This window comes from Scyliorhinus canicula, chromosome 16, assembly GCF_902713615.1.
Source record: "Scyliorhinus canicula chromosome 16, sScyCan1.1, whole genome shotgun sequence".
Lineage (NCBI taxonomy): Eukaryota > Metazoa > Chordata > Chondrichthyes > Carcharhiniformes > Scyliorhinidae > Scyliorhinus > Scyliorhinus canicula.
The window spans coordinates 63,096,592-63,111,203 of NC_052161.1; the positions used below are offsets into that span (position 1 = coordinate 63,096,592).

At 45.4% G+C, this 14,612-nt stretch overlaps 1 protein-coding gene across 4 annotated transcripts in view; it reads right to left on the reverse strand.

Annotated features, from left to right (window-relative positions):
* The window catches only part of minpp1b (multiple inositol-polyphosphate phosphatase 1b), a 108,356-nt gene extending 96,020 nt beyond the window's left edge, over positions 1-12,336 (reverse strand). For 2 of the 4 annotated variants that reach the window (XM_038773814.1, XM_038773815.1), the window contains exon 1: positions 11,388-12,335. In XM_038773814.1, coding sequence (XP_038629742.1) covers positions 11,388-12,174 — 787 coding nt within the window. In that variant the 5' untranslated portion in view covers positions 12,175-12,335. Of the gene's footprint in view, positions 1-11,387 lie in introns of all 4 variants that reach the window. The other 2 variants (XM_038773816.1, XM_038773817.1) reach the window with 1 other exon arrangement.
* Between the last annotated feature and the right edge of the window lie 2,276 nt (positions 12,337-14,612).

A 14,612-nucleotide genomic window follows, 5' to 3' on the forward strand; every position in this document is an offset into this window, starting at 1 on the left:
ACGCACACACGGGGAGAACATGCAGACTCCGCACAGACAGTGACCAAAGCCGGGAATTGAACCTGGGACCCTGGAGCTGTGAAACAATAGTGCTAACCAGTGTGCTACCATGCCACCCTACTAATCTCCTTTAAGACCCCAGACGACAACAAGATTGTCAACATCTGCAAGGGATATCTCAGCAACATATGCATCTTAATCAATGCGATCCTACTCAGCCACAATATTGGTAGGGGGATCAACGGGTCACCTCATGGATGCAATCAACTGAAGAAAATTAGCCTCATAGAGTTGCTTAAAGAAAGGGGTAATTACAACACACAGGTAAGTAAACCCCGAAGGCGACCACCTAAATGGAAAGGTAGCAAAGGAGAGATTCCCTCTCAGCCTAATACTTTGTAAAATTGATTTTGTAATTGGAGAAAATGCTAAATCTATCTACCACATCCATAATAGTGGGAACTGAGACGTCCAGCTTAGATATGAACAGCAGCATGTCAGCTGTGTAAAGCATGATCTTATGCTGCTTCCCTCCACTGTATAGCTCAAAAATCGAAGGATCCATCTAATTGCCTCTGCAAAGCTCTACGTATAAATAATGCAAACAAAAACGAGGGTAAAGGGCACCTCTGCCTAGTCCCTCACTGAAGGCTAAAATTCTCAGATCTATAACCAACCGTAACCATTCCCACCAGAGGACTTCGATGCAACTGCAGTATCCACTTTACATATTCCTCTCACAACCCAAATCTCGGCAGCATATAAAACACCTGATCAAAAGCTTTCTTCCCATCCAAGGAAACCACTAATCCTCTAACGCCTGCTTTTGAAAGACCTGAATAATATTCAATAACCTTCTAACATTATTGCAAGAATTTCAGCCTTTTAAGAACCCAGTCTGATCGTCACGGATGATCAATGGGAGAATTCCCATCTAAGTGCCGTGCCAACACTTGCGACAGCGATTTCAAATCAACATTCAGAAGGGAGATTGGCCTATAGGAAGCACACTGCTCTGGGTACTTGCCTGCCCTCAAAATCAAAGGAATAATTGCTTCGTGGAGTGTTAGTGGTCGCAGCCTGCCTCGAACGAATGGCAGTACACACCAATTATCAGTAATCCTTAAACTCCCTGTAAAACTCGCACCCAAAGCTTTCTAGCCCCGGGACCTTACCCGGTTGGAGCTCCCTAATGGCCACAGTCACCTCCCATTTAGGAGATGGGAGCATTTAGGACCAGCTGTTGACCCTCTGATGCTGTAGGAAGCTTGAGGGAAGAAAAGAAGTGCTCCATACGTGTCAGTACATCTCCAGACTGACCCATCTTCTATAATGCAGCATAAAAACCTATAAATGCCTTGTTAACGTTCACAGTTTTAATTAACCTCAATTAACCCTGGAATCACGTACAGAGGGAATAGCCCTAGAACCGGCTCCCTTCTTTGCCAAGAAAGCCAAGAATTTACTCAGCTTGTTCCCGAACCCGTACAATTTTTGTTGCCCACACTTTAAACACCTCTCAGCCCACTGGATCAGCAAGGAATCAAGCGCCACCCAAACTGCGTTCATCTCCCTCCACAACAAGCAATTCGGTTTCCTACAATACTCCCTCTCTATCTCAGTCAATCGAACTTCCAACCAGCACTGACTTTCCAACATTCTACACCTTTTGTTGGTTGTATATGAAATAACCAATCCCCTCGCTTTACATGTTTCCCACAAAATGGAGGGGGTTAAATGAGAATGGGAATTGACCAAGTAAAATAGCTCAAATTTCTCCTTCAGATACATAGTAAAGGATTTATCACTGAACAAGAACGCATCAAATCACCAAGACCTTAGATCAGGTTGGGGGAAAGACAATCTCGTAGAAACTCAAGGAAAACAGGAGCATGATCGGAGATCACAATGCTATCTTCCTGAGAAGGAGGATCTGTAAGATTGTTCTTGACATGAAGAAATAATCAATTCTAATATGACATTGATGAAGAGCAGAGAAAAAAGTGAATTCTTTCTCTTTAGGACGCAGTGTTCTCCGCAGGTCCAAATACTCCACCTCCTCACAGGCTGACGCTAATGCCCTTGTCTGTCGGGTGGGAGAATTTCTGGTTCATAGAATCATAGAGTCCCAACAGTGCAGAAGGGAGCCAATCAGTTCATCGAGTCTGCATCGACCCTTTGGAACAGCATCCTACCCAGGCCCAATCTCCCGCCTTATCCCCATAACACCACCCAACCTTTGGACACTTAGGGGCAATTTAGCATGGCCAATCCACCTAACATGCACATATTTGGACCATGGGAGAAACCAGGAGCACCCGAAGGAAACCCACACAGACACGGGGCTAACGTACAAACTCCACACAGAGTCACCCAAGGCCGGAATCGAACCCAGGTCCTTGGCGCCATTAGGCAACTGTGCCACCGTGCCGCCCAATTTACTGGGAGTTCATCCACCAGGTGACAATTAAAGTCCTGACCAACGAAGTAAATAGCCAATGCCAGCTCTGCAAAATCCATGAAGACTTTAATAACAAATTCTAGGGAATCATTTAGAGGGCCATACACATTCATTAACAAAACAGATTCTCCGTAGACAAGTTCCTAAACAATTACATATACACACGCAGCATCCCCCTCCCCCCTTGTCCTTCACACAATTCTCTACCTTGACAGGAACATTTTTATTGACTTAAATTGCTACCCCCACTATTGGTCAAGAACAAGGTGAAAAAAAAACCTGCCACACCCAATCCCACTTTAACCTATAGGAATTTTGTGCCACATTTGGGCGTGCACCAAAACACACCTCCCCCATCTCCAGTCATACCAGACATCATAAACTCCATATAATATATTTTTCTTGGATAAGAGACCTGTCTGGACCATTGCAGAATCCAGTCAACAATTTTAACACACCAACACAAAAAAATGTACAAATTTGCGACGACATTAGGAGACATACACCTCAGAAGAAAGGAGAATAGATGAGCCAGAAAGAGAATGGGAGCCAAATATTCCTCCCGCATTTTGAGCCCACCCATGATGACCTGAACCTTTCACCCACTTCCCGGCAATGGCGCCACTCTTATCTATAATGATTAAGTTAAGGATACTGAACAGCCAATTTACCATCATAAAGATATGGATTAAAAGAAGCAAAGACAGATAATTAGCACTCGGCCCATACCGCTTAGAGTGCAACCCTTATCTAGAAGGAACATGCTAAAGCTTGTCTTCCATTCAAATAAATGGAGGTCTTTGGATTCATAAGGAGAAATCATTCAGTATAGTGCTCAATTATTAACATCTCTCTGCTAAAATGATATAAAACAGCATAAGATCAAACAAGAGGCATCGTAACAGGGAGAATGGCTGGGTATTTCAAGAAGCTGCAGACTATCGCCTTCTGTGGACTTCACAAAAACCAAGGCACCAACCGCATTATCGAATGTCTTCACGGAGTTGCCAGATTTCTCCCTCAGGTTCGCAGGATAAAGCAGAGCACAAGTCTCTCCAGTTGCCTTGAGCTTTTTTCCACCGTCATCGAAGCCTCTATGCTTTTGCTGTGTTGCCGCCAAGAAATCCTGGACAAATGAGACCCTCGCCCCTCATGGAGCCAGATCCCGCCATGCCTCGCCGCCTCCAGAACTTTATGGTGACCCACAAAGTTGTGAAAGCATTGTGAATGATTATGGGCCTGGACACTAATTGGCGCTAGGCCTCAAAGACAGGATACAATGTGCCCTTTCCAACTTAAATACACTCAACCGTCTCATTCAGCCCAAGGAAACGTGGTAGCCAGCTCTCAAAAAACTTAAAAGGGCTCTTGTCCGGCACACCTTCTGGCAGACCGACGACTTGGATATTCTTCCTCCAACTTCAGTTCTCCAGATCTTCCAAGATTTCTGATATGCCACACAGCAGGTTTTCCAAAGATCGAATGCGAGCTTCAGCTCAGGAAGCAACATTTTTGACGTTCAGGATTCTTTCCTCCATTTAATTGAGCCTTTTATTAGTATTCTACAGGCCAGTCTCGTGAACACTAATATTCTGCATCAATAATATGAGTTTGCTGTCTAATTATGCTTATAGTCATCATCAGCACCGCCTTTGAGATCGCCGGATCGAGAGCCTGCTCGAGGATCAGGTCGCCATATTGAGAAGACAACTCCACGCCCGTCGCCAACTTTCTTCAGATTCCTCAGCATTTTTTTTCACAAATACTCAACAAACATTTTCCAGGAACACACTATGGAGTATTAACTCCCGGATTAGGCACACCTGTACCACGTTAACAGGATAAATGATAGTTTAAATGAGGAGTAGTGCCGGAGCCCATGGAAAAGCTGCTATTCTCTCGCCCTTTGCACATGATCCCCCACGACCCCTTGGGCTGGATTCTCCGGTCGTCAATGCCGAAATTGCGAACGGCCGGAGAATCACATTTCCCGACCGAATCGGGAGCAGCGCCAGTTTTGCGATGCTCCGCTCCATCCAAATCAGCGTACTCAGAGTACGCCACGCGCCATATCGACAGCCTCAGGCCCAACCACCCGATGCTCCGCTCCCCACTGGCCGAGTTCCCAACGGCGCGGGACACATGTGGTCTCATCCGTTCGGAACAGTGCGTGGCAGCTGCGGTGGGGGGGACAATTTATTGGGCCGGGTCTACGAGTGGCCTCCGCCATGAAGCACGGCATGGCCGCTGCAGGCTGCCGCCATGTGCAGGCACTCGGACACCCAGGTCCCTCTGCATCACAGAGCTCTGCAATCTCTCACTACTCAAAGAATATGCTTCTTTTTTATTTATGCTGCCAAAATGGCCACCCTCACATTTACCACGTTGTAGTCCATTGGCCTGATCTTTGCCCACTCACTTAACTATCTATATTCTTTTGTCGTCTCCTTACGTCCTTCCTCTTCACAACTTACTTTTTGACCTATCTTTGTGTCACCAGCAGATTTAGCAACAATGTTTTTGGTCCCTTCATCCAAATCTATCTTATAAATTGGAAAGGCTCCACCATTGGCTCATCTGGCAAACCACTCATTTATTCCTGCCAGCCAGAAAGTGGCCCATTTATGCCTATTCATTATTTCCTGTTAGCGAGCCAATCTTCTATCCATGCCAATATGTTACTCCTGACGCCATGAGCTTTTTTTCTCTCTAATAACCTTTGATGAGGTGCCTTCAGGAAATTTAAGTATAGTACATCCACAAGACCCACTTTATCCACAGCACTAGTTACTTCTTCAAAAGAATTCCAATAAATTGGTTAAACATGTTTTCCGATCACAAAACCACATCGACTCTGCCTGATTCCTTGAAATGATCTAAGCGCCCTAGTGTAATGTCTTTAAAAATAGCTTCTAACATTTTTCTTATGATAGATGTCAAGCTAACTGGCCTATAGTTTCATGCTTTCTGTCTCCCTTCCTTTTGAATAAAATAATTACATTTACTATTTTCCAATCAAATGGAACCTTCCGCAAATCCAGGGAATTTGGGAAAATTAAAACTGGCCCATCAAGACCCGAGGATGAAATCCATTAGGGTCCAAGGACTTATCAACCCGCAGTTCCAACTTGCAGCTCCAAACGACTTGCTAAGTCTTTATTATAATTTTCTTGAATTCCTCCCTCCCAATCTTGATTTAAAGCCATTTCTGGGATGTTACTTGTATTCTCTATCGTGAAAGTTGCTGCAAATATCAGTTCAATTCATCTGCCATGTGCTTATTTTCCATTATTAATTCCTCAGCCTCACTTGCTATGGGACCAACATTCACTTTAACACTTCTGTTTTTTAAATGTCTATTGAAGCTCTTGCCGTCTGTCTTTATATTTCTAGCTAGTTTTCCCTCGTACTGTAATTTTTCCTCCTTATTAATCTTTTAGCCATTCTTTGCTTTTTTCTATATTCTTTCCAATTTTCTAATCTTCCCACCCATCTTTGTGCAATTTTATGTCTTTTTCTTTAAGTTTGATACTATATTTAACTTTTTTAGTTAATCACGGATGGTGGGTCCTCCCTTGGAATTTTACTTTCTTGTTAGAATGTATCTATCCTGCATATCCTGAAATATCTGCCACTGCATCTCTGTGGACCTAAATTGCCAGCTCATAAAATCCCTACAGTGCAGGAGGGGGCCATTCAGCCCATCGAGTCTGCATTAACCCGTTGAAAGAGCACCCTACCTCAGCCCAGTCACCCATCATACCCCGTAACCCCACCCATCCTGCGCACTTTGGACACTAGGGGGCAATTTAGCATCGCCAATCCACCTCACATGCACATCTTTGAACTGTGGGAGGAAACCAGAGCACCCGGAGGAAACCCATGCAGATATGGGGAGAATATGCAGACTCCACATAGTCACCTGAGGCTGGAATTAAACACGGGTCCCTGGTGCTGAGGCAGTAGTGCTAACGTCTGTGCCACTGTATCGTCTCACTTTTGCTAGCTCTGTTTTCATGCCCTCATAATTGCCCTAATTTAAGTTTAAAATATTCGTCTCAGACCTACTCTTTTCTCCCTCAAATTTAATGTAAAATTCAATCCTGTTCGATCACTGCTACCTATGGGTATTTTCACTATGAGGTCATTAATTAATTCTCTCTCATTGTACAATACCAGGTCTGTTATAGCCTGCTCCCTGGTTGGCTTCAGAATGTGGTCTAAGAAATTATCCTGAAAATATTTTATGAATTCTTCACCTACACTACCTCTGCCCATCTGATTATTTCAGTCCCAGTCGGTGTAGATTGAAATCCCCCATATAATCGCTGTACCTCGGGGGCAGCATGGTGGCAATGCTGAGCACTACTGCCTCAGGGCACAGAGGACGCGGGTTCGATCCAGGCCCCGGTTCGATCCGGGCCACTGTACGTGTGGGGTTTGCACATTCTCCTCGTTACTTTGTGGGTCTCACCCCACAACCCAAAGGTGTTCAGGGTAGGCCGATTAGCCACGTTAAATTGTTACCCTTAAGTGGAATGAAAAGAATTGGTACACTAAATTTTAGTTTAAAAAAAGATAATCGCTGTACCTTTCAGACAACCTCCCATTATTTCTTCTTTGATACCCTGTCCTATTGTGCGATTACTCTTAGCGGGCCTGTACACCAGTCCAAGTGGCTTCTTGCCTTTATCATTCCTCATCTCTAGCCAAACACCTTCTATATCTTGGTTTCCTCCATATTGTGATAATGCCATATTTGCATAATAGACCACCTCTCCCCATTTCCTAACTTCTATTCCTTCCTAAAGCCACCTCCCCTTCAATATTCAGGCCCCAATCTATACCATCCTGCAGCTATGTCTCTGTAATGGCTGTTAGATCATACTCATTAATCTCCATTTGCACGATCAGTTCATCAGCTTTGTTTTGAACGCTACATGCGCTCACATACAGAACATTAGGTTTTCTCCTATTATTTCTGTAACCTCTGTCCTTATCTATCAATTTACTCTTAGACTGTCTTTTTCTGTCATGTTCTGTTTATCATTTCCCATATGAATATCTTCCTCACTTCCCTTGTCTCTACTCTTTGATATACCACATCTGCCAACATTTGGTCCCTTGCCCCATTATTTAGTTTAAAACCATCGCTACTTCCCCAGTTACGCAGATCACGAGAACACTGGCCCAAGCATGGTTCGGGTGTAGATCACCCCAACAGTACAGCCCCCACTTTCCCCAGTATTGGTGCCAGTTCCCCACAAACTAGAACTCACTTCCCCCACAACAGTCCAAGAGCCATTTATTCATCTCTCTCATTGTATGTACCCGATGCCAATTTTCACGTGGTTCAGGTTGTAATCCAGACATTATAACCTTTGAGGTTCTGCTTTTTAATTTAGTGAACTCCTCACTCTATGCAGAATCACCTTCCTAGTTCTACATATGTCATTGACACCTACATGGACCATGACAACTAGATCCTCTCCTCCCAATGCATGTTCCTCTCCAGCCCTGAGCATGTGTCCCCAACCCTGGAACCGGGCAGGCAATGCAGCCATCTGGACTCTGGCTCTTTGCTGCAGGGAAAGACTGTCCCCTACTGCCATTATATAGATTTTTGCTCCCCCCACTTGAATAGCTTCCTGTACCACGGTGCCAAGCATCACTTTGCTCATCTCCCTTGCAGACCTCACTCTCATCCATTCAAGCTGAGAGAACAACAAATCTATTGGATAATTGCAGAGGCTCACACTCCAGGTTTGAAGTCCCCTTGCCTGCCACACTCACACCCTCCTTTCCCTAACACTGACCAAATCAGAAGTCTCTATGCTAAGTGGTATGACTGCCTCCTGGTGCAAAGCATCCAGGTAATTTTCCCCCTCCCAAATGTGTCACAGTGCCTGCAGATGGACCTCCAGCTGAATGACTCTGAGACGCACCTACTGCAGGTGTGTTTGTCCTTGATCACACTGGCATCCAAGAGCCCCCACATGCTGCAGCCTTGACACTTAATAATAATCTTTATTGTCACAAGTAGGCTTACATTAACACTGCAATGAAATTACTGTGAAAAGCCCCTCGTCGTCACATTCCAGTACCTGTTCGGGTACACAGAGGGAGAATTCAGAACGTCCAATTCACCTAACAGCATGTCTTTTGGGACTTGTGGGAGGAAACCTGAGCACCCGGAGGAAATTCACACAGACACGGGGAGAACGTGCAGACTCCACACAGACAGGGACCCAAGTTGGGAATCGAACCTGGGACCCTGGTGCTGTGAAGCAACAGTGCAGCCCCACCCCTGCCCGTCACCTGCCCTGCCCCTGCATCCTTAATATGTTTTAATTAATTACTTCATTATATTATTCACTTATTTATGTTGCTTTTAAATTCATTTTTTAAACTTTACCGCCAGTATGTATACTATTTTAAACCTCAGGACTAGAACGGGCCTTACCACTTACCAGGTACTCACCAAATAGCTATTTCCCTGCAGTAGAGTAAGAACCAATTCCTACAGGGTAAGAATGGTAGAAAAAGCAAACGGAAACTACCACCCCCTTACCCCTCACCAAACTCTCTCACTCACCAAACACTCAGTACCTCAGCTGCACTTGTTTGCTTTGGCCGTACTAAAGGACCCTGAAATCATAGAAAATTGAACTGGGGCTGGAGGAACCAGATTCAACAGCTCATCTAATTAACTATTCAGCTCTCTCAGCAGAGTGTGTTTACCCCCTCCCAAGCTGGAGGAAAGCATGATGGTTCGCATCATCCGCCTCCTGTGCAAACAGTCAGTCGGAGTAACTTACACAAGTCCTCTTCACTTGTAGAATAAACATGGCAGAGCAGCATCCTATTCAGCATTTATTTGGATGCCCTGGTTATTTTTTAATCCACATTGGTAGCTTCTCTGTACTGTCACATGGGGTATTGTGTCGCAGCACTTCACAGTCCTGGAGTCATTGTGCAACTGATAACCAGAACTCGGCTTTGATTGGAGGGCCATTTGATTCTATTTTATTTGGATGCCATTTGTTCAAGCTTTTCATGAGTCAGATTTACAGCACATGAGTGTCTTTTGTACTGCTGATGAATCCAAACAGGCAGCCTTGCTGAGGATGTTGCCCTGGTTTCAGCTTGCTGAAAGTGATAACTATTTATTTTTAAATTCCAGGTTTTTCATGGAAACGTTGGCTGAGCTGCTCGCTCTACATGCACTGAAGGTGACGCTGGATAAACATGCTAGGGAGAATATAATAGAACAAAATGCTGATAGGATTAGATCATGAGACGTGGGAGATAGCTCCTGTGGAACATCAACACTGACATTGCCAGTTAGGTTAAAAGCTTGTTTCTGTGCTGTGTATACTTCTCACTGATATAGAACAAACTTCTGAAACGATGCAAGAGAATAAGCATTGTCTACATATCATATATATCAGTGTTTATATCTCTGTCAATAGAAGGGAATAGTCATTTAATTGCAGGACATGGAGCCAGGAGAAGCAGCAATAATTAGTCATTTTAGATTAGTTCTGCTTTTCACGATACTTTGGAGCAGTAATGGTCAAAGCTCAAAACACCCCATCCAATGTTCTTCCAAAGTGCCAAACTTAAGACTGAATGGTAATCTGCCCTTGTCCAACTTATTCTTTCTCAAGATGCAAAAAAACCCTGCTAAACCCAGTACCCCTTTCATGCCTCTGACAAATTAAAAATCTTATCAAACCTAAGCTTAAGAACACCAAATCACTATTTCTGACTCACCTCTTTTATTCTTTTCAACCTTGATGGTGTTATGCACCTCAATGTTTTGGTTTTGAAAAGTGATTCCCCTAAGGGGCAATTAAACATTGTGATTACTTCCACGGTAGAGCTGGCAGTTTCAACCCACCCTGGGTGGCTGGAAAATGATTGCCAGGTTCCACGAGCTTCATTTCATAATTGGATCTGCGTCAAAGCCCCACTAAAGAGAGACACTTCTGCAACTTGAAAATTGTAATCGGCACAGATCAGAAGCTAAATTATTCTTACAACTGAACCAGGAGACATGTGAGGAAAACAATTTGTGTTTAAAAGAAAATGTCTGAAGGTTTTGACAACATAGTCAGACAGCAGATGCACTTCAATGTGCTGTGAACCTTGAGTTACACATTTGAATGAATTCTATTCAAATGCATTCAACTGCACAAATGAACACAACAAAATTAACTGTAGGAATACTGCACTACATGTTAAGAGAATATGCAGGGGTACATGTAAAGACCATATGAATAACTAAGTCAAGAGAGATGTTCGGCTGATAAATTGTTGAAACAACAGAGAACTTGTGACTAGGCCTGTGAACAAAACTTAAGTAAAATAAACGCAATCACACAGTGATATATGTAACCATACATTCCTTGGCAATTCCAACTGTTGCTCAATTGTTTTTCTCCAATTTGTTTTGCTTTTGAGCTAAAATTATATCGAAGAGACTATTAAACATAGGCCTGAGGCCTTGGACTGGGTTTTTAGCATGCCCGATGCAATGTGGCTGACAGTTGGTGTTGAAATTAAATAGGTTACCTGAGTGTGAGCCGATTGCTGAAATGGCGCAGTAATATAAATTGCCAATTACATTTTTTTTAAAAAAGGCTCTCAATGAAGATTGTGAACTGTTAATTTGTTTTCATAATTTACATGCTTATTTATTTCATTTTATGTGAACATTTTGCTTTCATTTTAACCTCAAAGTTGGATTAAAGATGAATGGCAGTTTTGTGATACCTGCCCATCAGACAAAAGTTGGAGTCACAGAGAACTATGGTACCAGATTGGGAGTCACACTTCAATGTAATGTCACATCAGTTTGCTGTTGCATTAACTAAAGATTTAAAAGTGTTTATTTAAATTGATTAGTTAGTCCTATACTTACTGGTGTTTATAGCCGAGGATGAGATGCCAAGCTTCTTTGCCATGTTGCTCATTATTCTTTCCATCTCTGGACCATTCTTGAATATTTCCACTTGATGCAGAGCTGTGTTATTATTTTCCACCAGGTTCTTGAATTTTTCGCAGTGGTCAAAGAAGCGCATCAGCCCATCGTTGACCTCCCATTGCCCGCCCTCCTGGTCTGACAGGTTCAGGTAGCTCTCCAGCCCTTGGATAAAAGACTTGGTGCTGTTGACGCACCTGTGTTTGGAGCTGGTCAGAAACTTGAGCCTCTTCTCTCTGTAACTCTGCACAGCGAAGAGAGCCGGGAACCTGGCGGACAATCGTTTGGCCAGCTTGAACATTTCAGAGATGCCCAACGGGTGGAGGTTTCCATCCATGCGCTCGTTGTACCACATATGCCAGCCTGCCAGAGCCTGTACCAGGCTGCTGCCCAGGTCACCCTGCTCCCTAATCAGCTGGTGGATCTCCACCATGTGGGGCACATTCTTCCTGGTCGGGTACCTGGTGCCATGGCGGATCAGGGCATTTACCTGCAAGACGGTGCAGTTGGCAGGTGCCAGCCAGTCAGTGCCAGGCACTGAGACCCCGCTCAGAACCTCATACCTGGACTTGGTGCCGTAATATTCAGCCCAGGGGGGTCGGCCAAGAGAGGCGGCGCACAGTCTGATACTAACCCACAGTATGAGCAGCGAGCCCCGGCTGCCAGCTCTGCCGGGCCCCGGAGCTGGAGCCGCTCCGCTCAGCCGGAGCCACAGATTCCGCAGCATTTCAGCTCCGAGGCTGTGAGAGAAGAGTCCCGACAACAGGGCCGGAACACAGCGAGCCCAGCCCGGGGAGCAGCACAACCCGAACCGGACACGGATGATCAGCCCGGCTCAGCAGCACCTCAAAACAATGAGCACACCCGGAAGCAGCTCTGAACCAGCAGACACTGGGGGACGAGGACACAGGAGGACACAGAGACACTGGGATATACAGGGGAAGTTAGTGTTTCAGAGGGGGTGCAGAGACACAGAGTGATACAGACATATTGAGAGATACAAATTGGCACCAATTAAAACAAGGAGACACATTGGGTGAGACAAGGGACGTTAGTGAATCAGGGAGGTGCAGCGACACAGATACGATACCGATGAAAGAAGGCACTGAGATACAAGACACTAAGAAATACAAATTGGCACCGATTAAAACTGGGTGACAAAGAGACACTGGGACATACAGAGACACCAGTGACACTAGGAGATATGGATACAGAGACACTGGGTGACAAAGCGACACTGGGAGATACAGAGACACCAGTGACACTAGGAGATATGGATACAGAGACACTGGGAGATACAGAGACACTGGGAGATACAGAGACACCAGTGACACTAGGAGATATGGATACAGAGACACTGGTGACACTGGGAGATACAGAGACACTGGGAGATACAGAGACACCAGTGACACATAGATAGAGACACTGGTGACACTGGGAGATACTAGAGACACTGGGAGATACAGAGACACTGGGTGACATTGGGAGATACAGAGATACTGGGAGATAAAGAGACACCGGGTGATACTGGGAGATACAGTGACACTGGGAGATACAGAGACACTGGGTGACACTGGGAGATACAGAGACACCGAGTGATACTGGGAGATACAGTGACACTGGGAGATACAGAGACACTGGGTGACACTGGGAGATACAGACACACTGTGTGATATTAGGAGATACAGAGACACTGGTGACCCTGGGAGATACAGAGACACCGGGTGACACTGAGAGATACTGAGACACCGGATGACACTGGGAGATACAGAGACACTGGGTGACCCTGGGAGATACAGAGACACCGGGTGACACTGGGAGATACAGAGACACCTCTGTATCTTATTGGAGATACAGAGACACCGGGTGATACTGGGAGATACAGAGGCACTGGACAACACTGGGAGATACAGAGACACTGGGTGACCCTGGGAGATACAGAGACACCGGGTGATTATGGGAGATACAGAGACACCGGGTGATACTGGGAGATACAGAGGCACTGGACAACACTGGACGATACAGAGACCCTGGGAGATACAGAGACACTGGGTGACCCTGGGAGATACAGAGACACTGGGTGACACTGGGAGATACAGAGACACCGGGTGACACTGGGAGATACAGAGACACTGGGAGATACAGAGACACTGGGTGACACTGGGAGATACAGAAACACTGGGAGATACAGTGACACTGGGAGCTACAGAAAGACTGGGAGATACAGAGACACTGGGTGACCCTGGGAGAAACAGAGACACCGAGTGACACTGGGAGATACAGAAACACTGGGAGATACAGTGACACTGGGAGCTACAGAAACACTGGGAGATACAGAGACACCGGGTGATACAGAGACACCGGGTGACACTGGGAGATACAGAGACACTGGGAGATACAGAGACACTGGGCGATACAGACACACTGGGTGATATTGGGAGATACAGAGACACTGGGTGACCCTGGGAGATACAGAGACACCGGGTGATACTGGGAGATACAGAGACACTGGGTGACATTGGGAGATACAGAGACACTGGGTGACATTGGGAGATACAGAGACACTGGGTGATTATGGGAGATACAGAGACACCAGTGATACTGGAAGATACAGAGACACCGGGTGATACTGTGAGATACAGAGACACTGGGTGATTATTGGAGATACAGAGACACCGGGTGATACTGGGAGATACAGAGACACTGGACAACACTGGGAGATACAGATACACTGGGTGACACTAGGAAATACATAGACACTGGGAGATACAGAGATACCAGGTGACACTAGGAGTTACAGAGACACAAGGTTCTACTGGGAGGTACAGAGGCACCGGATGATACTGGGAGATACAGAGACACTGGCTGATACTGGGAGATTCAGAGACACCGGGTGATACTGGGAGATACAGACACACCGGGTGATACTGGGAGACACAGAGTCACTGGGAGGTACAGAGACACTGGGTGATATTGGGCGAAACAGAGACACCGGGTGATACTGGGAGATACAGAGACACTGGGTGATACTGGGAGATACTGAGGCACTGGACAACACTGGGAGATACAGAGACACTGCGTGACACTGGGAGATACAGAGACACTGGGTGACATTGGGAGATACAGAGACACTGGGTGATACTGGGAGGTACAGAGACACTGGGT